The sequence below is a fragment of the Manis pentadactyla genome, chromosome 8 (genome assembly GCF_030020395.1).
Source record: "Manis pentadactyla isolate mManPen7 chromosome 8, mManPen7.hap1, whole genome shotgun sequence".
NCBI lineage: Eukaryota > Metazoa > Chordata > Mammalia > Pholidota > Manidae > Manis > Manis pentadactyla.
This window is the reverse complement of record NC_080026.1, coordinates 6,039,820-6,049,719: the sequence shown is the minus strand read 5'-3', so window position 1 is coordinate 6,049,719 and position 9,900 is coordinate 6,039,820. Positions and strand designations below refer to the sequence as shown.

At 43.9% G+C, this 9,900-nt stretch overlaps 1 protein-coding gene across 2 annotated transcripts in view; it reads left to right on the top strand.

The window, feature by feature from the left end:
• The first annotated feature begins 243 nt into the window (after positions 1 to 243).
• CERS6 (ceramide synthase 6) overlaps positions 244 to 9,900 on the top strand; it is a 297,980-nt gene continuing 288,323 nt past the window's right edge. Inside the window, exon 1 of one of the 2 annotated variants that reach the window (XM_036884024.2) lies at positions 244 to 544. In XM_036884024.2, coding sequence (XP_036739919.1) covers positions 375 to 544 — 170 coding nt within the window. In that variant the 5' untranslated portion in view covers positions 244 to 374. The remainder of the gene's footprint in view (positions 545 to 9,900) is intronic. The other variant, XM_036884025.2, reaches the window with a different exon arrangement.

Below are 9,900 nucleotides of genomic sequence, written 5' to 3'. Positions count from 1 at the left end.
AGCAGGAAGGGGGCTGGGGCGGAATTGGGGCGCGGGGCGAGCGCGCGGCAGGCGCGGGTCCAGGCGGCGCTCGCGGGCGCGGGGCCCCGTGCCCTGCGCCCCGGGGCTGCCCTCCGGCCGTGGGCGAGCGGCCGCGTGTGCCGGCGGCCGCCGCGGGGCCGAGCCAATCAGGCGGGCGGGCCGGGCCGCCACGTGACGGGCGAGGCGGCCCCGGGCCCGGCGCGGGCGGAGGCGGGAGGAGCGCGGCTCGCCGCCAGCCTGCGCTCGGGCGGCCCGGGCGGAGGCACAGGCTCGGGCGGCCGCGCGCATACCGGGCGCCCTGCGCGGCTCAGAGCTCGGCGGGCCGCGGGGCCGGGACCGGAGCGCACGGCAAGATGGCAGGGATCCTCGCCTGGTTCTGGAACGAGCGGTTCTGGCTCCCGCACAATGTCACCTGGGCGGACCTGAAGAACACGGAGGAGGCCACCTTCCCGCAGGCGGAGGACCTCTACCTCGCCCTCCCCCTGGCCTTCTGCGTCCTGATGGTGCGGCTCGTCTTCGAGAGGTAAGAGGGCCGGCGCGCGCCTCCCCCGCCCCCGCGCACACGCGCGCACACGCACACTCGCGGGCCCCGAGGCGCACGCGGCCGCGCCCCCCGCGCTCCCGCCTCCCAGCCCTGCTGCTCGCCGAGGGGCAGCCAACCCCGCAGCCCTGCCGCCGCTCTGCGAGCCGGAGAGGGTCCGGCTGCCTACGGATTTCCCTCGGGGCTCCTGGGTCCCCCGTCCCCTCGCCTCCAGGCAGGCGAACAAAGGTGAGCGCCGGTCGGCCCCGGGCCGCGGCGCACTCCCCCCGCTCGCCCCTCTCCGGCCCGCGGACGCCCCGCGCCGCCCGCAGCGCTTCCCGGACGGAGCGCCCCGCCACCCACCTGACAGCCAGGGACGTTCCGGACGCGCGGCCTGAGGGCGGAGGAAGCGCGCACACCCCCAGTCCTTCCACCCCGGCGCACGGATCGTTGGCGCTGTGGTTCAGACGGCTGCGCCAGGAACCCCCGGGCTTGTGCCGCGGCTGGATTTCCACCAGTGACACTGAATGTCAGGGCCACAGTCCTGGGGGATAGCTGACAATAGTTTCCAGCCATTAGCAGTTTCCTTAAAACAGGATATGACAGGACGGGTGCACAGCCTTCCAGACGATGCTGTTGAATTGATAGATTTTTCCTATGAATAACCATAAACTTTTATTTTGATACCACAACCACTTAAAAATTCTTAAAGAATTGTCGTATTACAGGTTGGATAGAATTGTCGGATTTGGTGGGTGGCTCCATTGTGTCTTGAATAAACTTGTTTTCCTTTCATTGAATCGGTCTTAGTCCCTAAACTAGATTTTGCCTGCCGCGCACTCGCAAAGTGCTGTTGAAACCCAACCCGGACAGCAGAACACACTTCTTTTTTTTTTTTTTTTTCAACTAAAAATCTCACCTCCCATTCCTCTCCCTCCCAGACCCCCATTCATCAGTAAAGGCTGAATTTCTTAGATCATAAATGAGAATTCAAAATGCATTTCTCTCTTCGCCTGTGCCCAATTCACCTTGGTTTTTTGTAGGCTTTTGCCGTTCTTTTGTTTGCCGCTTCTGTTTGTCTGAAATCACTATTGAGGATGGCAGAATTTGTCTTTTGCGTCATTTGTTGCTGGAAATGGCAACATCTTGGGAACAAAAAGTATCTTTGGTTCAAGGAAAGTGTACTTTTCAAAAGGCAGTTTGATGCTCTTTAAGTAAGCGTTCACATGCAGAGATTGACCTGCACAAAGGAACGGATTTAAAGACCTATTTTAAAGTGATTGGAATTCAGCACAGATACCTGCATCATTGATCTTATCCAGTACGAACTTGGTGTGAAAAAGTGGGTGTGTTTGCAGGTTGACAGTTGCTTCTAGAGCAAATGTTTCCTTATGGAAAATGGGAACTCATTTCTAACTTTGCAGTCTCTCTAAAAACAAGCCTTTCAGGAACGCAGGTTGCTCTGTATTGGCACATAGTTGCTGAATGATAGCTGACCAGTTCTGGCTGGACTCACTTTTCTGGTTAGCTAACGCTTTTGAGAGCTGTGTAGTCATGTTTGGTATAACAAAAGCATGTCAGCTAATGACCTTAGGCAGAAAGCAGATTCCAGGCTGGGCATGAGATTGGAAAAAATAAAATAAAATTATTGGCGAATGGAGATAGCTTTGTACTTAGACTTTGTGTTAAAAAACTACGAACTGATACATGATAGTTGAAAACTGGAAGTTCATTTTTCCTCTTCCTGAACATTTCTTTTTTCTTCTTTGGCACAGTCCCGGTGACTTGACAGAGTTTACGCAGAGGGGTCAGCTGCTTTCAGCTGTCAGTCACAGCCAGGGTCCTCATTGCTGTGTAGACAGTTCATCAGTTTCTTTCAGGCCATTGATCCAAGTGGAAGTGATGTAATGGCCTGTATGGAAAGTGAAAGTTTATGAAGAATGTTCAGAATAATAAACCAGTATGGCCATATGCCCCAGGATGCTACTGACTTTTGGAAGGGTGTCTGTTTCTTCCTATAGTACTAACAGCTCTGTCTTTAACCACTGAGACTCTCAATTCTTTGAAAATACAGTTGCATAGTTGTATCCACAGTTATAAGTTCTGCACATTTCTCCTCATCTCAAACCGAGTGACACATTCTGGCTTCCAGCCTGTGGCCTTCACTGCAGCATCTGTCAAGGGTCTGAATCAATGGGACTGATCCAGCCAATACTGTTGTCACTGGCGCAAGTCACTTTCAGCACCCTGCTACCCTGTGCATAAACCTTTTTCTTTTTCAGTATTCTGTAATGTGTGCCATGATTTAAAGAAGCCCCTTGGGAATCCCTGTTTAAAATGAAATGCTTTTGTAATGGGAATAATTCCCTGATTCGGTTCCTTTTATGCTTCTGTTGTCATTTATTTCAAAGCTGAGACCATATCTATGAAATACCTGAGTATCCAAGATCTTTATTTCCCTTGAATGGGGTCTGTGATGCCCTTTTGAGGCTAAAACTGTGAATTTTGAGTATCTTCTCTTGAGCCTTCTGTATTACTCTCTATGAAGAGAAACACCGAAGAACTGGCTGACATGGGCTTTGCCCTATTGACCAGTGCTGTCTTTTGTTTATATCCCTAGCTCTTGGGATGTTCACAGTGGAAGCCTTCTTGGCCAGAACATGTCATGTTATAGTACCATATGGGCAACAATACGGATGCCCAGCATGGTTGGTTAAAAATGGAGCAGCCTAAATGCAGTCACTCTTGACTGAGTCTGAATAGCTCAAAGCTTGGTGGTTTTAACCTTTATACTACGTTTAGCTCTGGATAGGGACCTAAAGGGTCACTGTAGATACTACTTGACTGACAGGGTAAAATAATCTGGTAACAATAAAACAAAACAAAACTGGATGATTTCTCTAGATGAGAATTGTAGTGTATGCCATTATATTATGTGGCTGGCTTGAAGACAAGGAGTAAAATATTATTTAATAATGTGGCATTATCATCCATTTGATGAATTTTCTTGATTTAATGCTTGTTTAGGCTTAGTAAGCCATTCTCTGGAATTATAATAAATGCTTCTTCCAAATTCATTTTTTTAAAATGTGTGTTGCTATGGTGTTTATAAATTTGGGATCAAACTTCTGAATTTCTGTTTGGCAATACACATTCTTTGAGTTATTGTTATAAAAGGTAGAGTTAGTGCATTTTCTCCCTACTGGGTTTAGGGGAGAGATGCAGAAAGTATTGATTGAGAATCAGAGCATCAGGTTTTACTCAAAGTTACGTCAGACTGGGGCAGCCACCTAATTTCTCTCTGCCTTGTTTTCTCATCTCTGTGAAGCACACTGCCTTTGTATCTGAAGTTGCTTTATCCTTCCAATTATCTGGTTCATGTAGGTACCCTCTGTATTTGAAACTTACTAATTATTGTCCCATGAAACTTTGAAACAGGCTAAACATCTTTTTGCAGACAGAAATAGGTCATCTAAGAATAAAGATTTTTTTCATGCACATATTCTAGCCAATGGTTTTCTTGAATTTTTAAATTATGATTTGACTTAAAAGAATCATTTGGGCCACTACCATTTGTGCTCCAAAAAACTACAGTATTTCAGAATAACCAAAAAAGAAGATTCTGCAGAGAATGATGGTTTTCTTTCCTCAGACCTATTTTAGATGGTCCCCAGAGTAGACCTGGCACCTCTTGTGATGGCTGGATAAAAAAATGAGAAGCTCATTCCTGTCAGGCTGGCTTGCAGTGTGCCAAGCTTGGTGAGAACTGTCATTCTTCGGGAGGCTGACACCAGTCTTGCCAGACTCATCCAGCTAAATAATGCCCTGCTGCCCCCAACCTTTATGGAAGAGTCATGTCCCAATCGTATCACAGGGAATGTTTGGCCATTGGGCTTTTTCTTATGGGTTTACTTAATATCTTTGCCTTGCTAAAGCCTTGGGTGATGCCCTCTAAGAGAGCAGAGAGACAGAGAGAAAGAGGAAAGGGGAGAGACAGACAAGACAGAAAGAGGAAGAGAGAGAATGAATGAAAATGTATTCCTGATGCTTAAAGAGAAACATAAATGACTGCCAGAAAGAAGTGGAGTGTCAGGTGAGTTTCATTACCAAAGGGTGTTCCTATAATGCACTTGTAATGAAGAGACTGATAACATCAGGTGTATTTTAAGAGGGTGCGATGAACTGAATGTTTATGCTCTTTCCAAATTTACATGTTGCAACCCTAACTGCCAGAGGCACTGGTATTAGGAGGTGGGGACTTGGGGAGGTGATTAGGTCATGAGGGCAGAGCCCCAGGGAGCACCTTCACGCCTTTCACCCTGTGAGGACACAGTAAAAGGTGGTCATTTATGAACCAGGAAGATCTCACCAGATGCCACATCTGTCTTGATTTTGGACTTCCCAGTTTCCAGAACTGTGAGAAATAGATTTCTGTTACTTGTAAATCACCTGTGGAATTTCATTATAGAAGCCTGAATGGACTAAGACAGGGTGTTTAGGAATGACTGGGGTACGAACGTGGTTTTCCTCATGCAGCCAGTCCTGGACGTTTGACTCTGTACACACACCTGTTTGCATACGATGGCATGGTCCATATTAGGACTATGGATCCCTGCTTTGCCAGCCAGGTTTCAGAGGCAAGAAGTGGGGTGAGGCTGACTAGGTTGCCTCCTACGGTTTCTGACGGGATAGGAAAATTAGATTATGATGGATGTTTTGTTGCAAAACAACCTCAAGTCAAAGAGATGGCATTCTTTGCAGAACTTGAGTACAGCTTTTCCATCTTGCAAAATAAAAGGTTTGCATTTACGTGGTTTAGTCACGTAGCTATTGGTAATAGGTTGACTTATGGATAAAAGGCATAATGTTACTCTTAATAGCCAGTGCCTTAGAATGGAGGGGACATCAGGTGAAATGACTTTAAATGATCACAGATTATTTAAATAATGAAATTAACACCCTGAATTCACTTACGACTTTTCTGTTGAAAGTATCTGAATTCTCTAAGGATGGGGTTAGAATTTTTTTCTTCTGGATTCCCTTTTGTAAGGTTTCAGAAATTTGTTTCTTTTCTGTGTTGGGGAAGGGGAGGTGGCCGTGGAAAGAAAATGGGGTTCAGGTTCGCTTCTTCCAAAAGCAAACGAGTCCTGTGGCTTTATAAGAGAGCACTGCACCTTCCTCAGGCGTTCGGCACATGTATTACACACCTGTAACACTTTGTGGATGAACACTAGAATCTAGGTCCATGTTGTACATGGAAAATTCTAAATGTTTATTACATGCACTTATATTACATCTTTTATCATCAGGCAAAAAGCAGATTTCCTAAAGCCATGGGTCATCTGTTTCTTCCAAAGTCATGACTCATCATTTCATTGTTTTTTTTTTCCCCCGTCCAGTCTTCATTTGATCAGTTCCTTTCTTAAACACTTTGGGTCAGCATACTGGGTTCCAGATTCTTTGTGCTAGTAACTAGTTTTTTTACTTACTGTTTTTAGGAAGCCATTTTTTTCTTTTTTCTTTGTAAAAATAAGAGGCAAACCAGATCCTTCTGTATTAGTGTTACTCTGAGAATCTCTATTCCTAAGATTTTTATCCTTTGGTCTCTTCCCCTCACATTAAAAAATGATTTCATAAACTCTTTTGTGACTGTCACATTTTCCTGCCACCATGATCTTCATTGACTTCTGCGTACACCTGTGCTGTGGCATGATTGAACCCAAAATGGGGTTTCTCACAACATTGATTTGGGGTGGCTCCTCACTATTGCTATGGACAGTTGAGTGCCCAGGGCACATGGTCTGTAGCTGACTTGGTGCCTACCATTTGTTCTTTTTATGTTTGACTATTTGAGTGACTGCAGTTTTTAATGAGTAACTTTTAATTTTAACTTCGTAAGTAATAGTAACAACTAGTACTTATTTCCTAATATGAGTTTATTAGTTTACATGTCTACTTCATTTAATCCTCTTCCAAGCCCTGTGAGGTAGAATTAATTTTCCCACTATTTTTTACAGGTGACACTAAGGATTGGGAGTTTAGGAAATGTGCCTAATTATACACAGCTTAAAATAGCAAGATAGGCATTTGGAGCCATGTTTCTTGATCTTCTAATCATTTTGGTGATCCCTTACTTTAAAGCAAATATCATGAGATCATACTGTTTACCTATGGTTTTGTATGCAGGCTTTTGCTATTTAATTATATAAACTAAACATTTTCTGTGTACCTAAACTTAATTCAAAAAATATTTTCAATGACTGTATACTTTTTTCCACTATGGATATAACATTATTCCTGTAACTAGTCCCCATATCGTTGTTGGACATTTAGGCTGTTTCCAATTTGTGTATATAAATCTTTCAGTTCCTGATGACTTCCTTGGGAATGTTTCTTAGACGTAGCATTTTGAAGCCCCTCAAAATATTTTAGTGTTCGTGGTAGATAAACCTGTCCAGAAAGGGTATATCCATTTTTGCTTCCTTATTAGCATGCAGATTGTCATCCTTTGAGGAGATTTTTGCTTTGAAAAAAATGTTACTGTTGTAATGTGTGTTTTTATATTATGATGGACATATTTCAAATATTTATTAGCCATTTGTATTTCACTTCCTATGAATTTATTTCTATTTTCCTATCGGGATGAGCCTTCCAGTTTTTTTGGAAGGAAAGTGGTGGCCTTGGAATTTTTCTTCTCTTGTTTAATGCAGAATGGTCTTGTCTCAGTCTGTTTTTCTGGTGCGCTCTTCTTTCTGTCTGCTTCCTGTCTGTCCCCTACAACCTAAGCCGTCACCAGGGAGGGAGCTTCTCAGATTCTACCGGATAGAAGGGATCCGTTCAAGAGATTGAAGTAGGAGAATAGCCTGACTTTATTGTGGAGAATGAGGCAGGGAGAAAGGGCTGGGAGGAAGTTTGAGGGTTTAAGAATGAATGGGTTTTTATGAAGGAAAACTTAGAGATAAAGCCTAAATTTCTTTATATTGTCTCTCTGAGCATTTGGTTAGAAGTAACTTATTAGATTAATCACTAGGGAAATGAAAATCAAAACCACCACAGATAACCACCTCCCACCCATTTAGATGACTGCTATTTAATAAAAAAGAAGGAAAGAAAAGAACATGTGTTGGTGAGGATTTGGAGAATTGGAACCCACTGTTCATGGGAATGTAAAATGGTTCAACCACTGTGGAAATAGTATTGAGGTTCCTCAAAAAATAAAAAATAGAATTGCCATATGATCCAGCAATTCCACTTTAGTATATGCCCAAAAGAACTGAAAGCAAGGTCTCAAAGAGGTATTTGTATACTTAGGTTCACAGCAGCATTATCCGCAATAGCCAAACAGTGGAAGCAGTCAGTCCATCTATGCATTGACAGATGAATGGATAAGCAAAATGCGGTCTGTATACATTCAATGGAATATTACTCAGCTTTACAATGGAAGCAAGTATGACACATGTTACAACATGGATGAGCATTGAGGACATTAAGCTCAGTGAAACAAGCCAGTCATCAAAAGGCAAACACTGTAAGACTGCGCTTCTGGGAGGTCTCTGCAGTAGTCAAACGCCCAGAGACAGAAAGTAGAGTGCTGCCCAGGGCGGAAGAGAAGAGGAAACGGGGCAGAGGGTTTCAGTTTCGCAAGATGCTAAGAGTTCTGGAGATGGATGGTGGTGGCAGTTGCACAGTGGGAATGTACTGAATGCCACCGTACACTTAAAAATGTTTAAGGTGGTACATTTTATGTGTCTTTTATCACAAGTAAAAATAATTCAAAAAATGTTTCACTGACTGAAAAAAAAAAAGCCATCTACTAGAAATCACGGTTTCATTTTGTAGGCTGGACAATTTTCCAGTGAGGAACAAACATTTCAGTTCCATCAAGCACAGTTTTTTTTTTTTTTTTTAATGCATAATCCTCCTGGGATCTAGTGAGCCTCTCTTCTCCCCAGAATCATCTGGTGTGGGTGGGTGGGAGGTGAGGGGCGATGGAAGGAAGGTTGAAGTCCAAGGAGCACTTCAGGACCTGGGACCTTTGTGGGAGGCACTTCAGCCAAACACCTTCCTTCAGTCCATTTGTGAGTAGGACCATATAATAACCAGTAAATTGGCATGTACAGAAAAGGAGAGTTAAGTGTCTTTAGAGAAGCACGTTGCATGGTTTCAGAGCAGCCCTAGGATTAAAGTAAAGACATCCTAGTGAGTTCCAAATCCATTTAAAACCAGTCAGGATGATCGGATGAAACTCTAGTAAGGCAAACAGCTAGACCGCAGATAGATACTGCCTGTGGGAGCTTCTGTTGTGGTAGATAAGATCTGACCCTTCCCCCTGTTTTAATTGAATTTTACATCCGTTTTGCAAGCAAATGATTTAAATACTTGAAAATTTGAACATGATTTCACTCAAATGCTACATACAATAAGGTAATCAGTTGCAAGCATTGGCAGTACCTATTACTGAAAAACAATAGTTTCCCAAGTTCATGCTAATGTTTGGTCATTGTAAAAACACTGCTTTCCTGAGTTCATTCCTCTGTGGAATATTTTGGGCAGTTTTCTTTTTTAAGGAGATCTTTCTTTTCCTACTACTAGCCTCGACATATACTTCTCTTGGACAGCTCCTGCTTTCCGATTCCGATTTTTGCTTTTATTCCCTCAGAATTGGATGGTGGGGTTGTTTTTTGGCAGGGGTGGGCTTGGAGATACACAAACGGTTTCTCATTGCCGGGAGGATGCATTCCTTCACTAGGTAAGCTTTTTCACACAATGACCTAGGAATAACATTTGTTTGTGACCTGTCAGTGTCTACATAAATGTTATATCTTATCTGGGAGGTTTGCAGGTTACAGAGCTATTATTGCTGTCCTGAGACTGATTTGACTCTCTCTCTCTCTCTCCTTTTCTCTCCTTCTTTCTGTTTTTCTCTTTCTCTTCCTTCCTTCTTATTATCGATGGTACAGATCCTTTAAAAACACAAGAAGTCTTGAGAGCAGAGGAGGAGCACAGAGTTGAGTAGGGAGAGAAGACAGGGAGAATCTTCTAAAATCTGGTACAGGGACAGTCTGGCAGCTCTTGGAGTAAGAGCTGCCGGCTAGTCTGAGTGGCTCTGTAGCTCTGATCTTAGTAGATCACCATTTCAAAAGCAGAATAAAGTGTGTTGGTACTTTAAGCAGAGTGGCAGTATTGAGTCCAATAGCTTGAGTGAAGGAAAATTGAGAACCAAGCAATCAGTCGCTTGGGCACTGTAGAAATTAAGTTAATATAAGGGCTTCGTGCGTCAGTAGTGGGTGTATCTTTGAGTGTGTGGGTAGGCTTACAGGTGACGATACATCTAAATTAGGTTACTGGTTTGTACATTG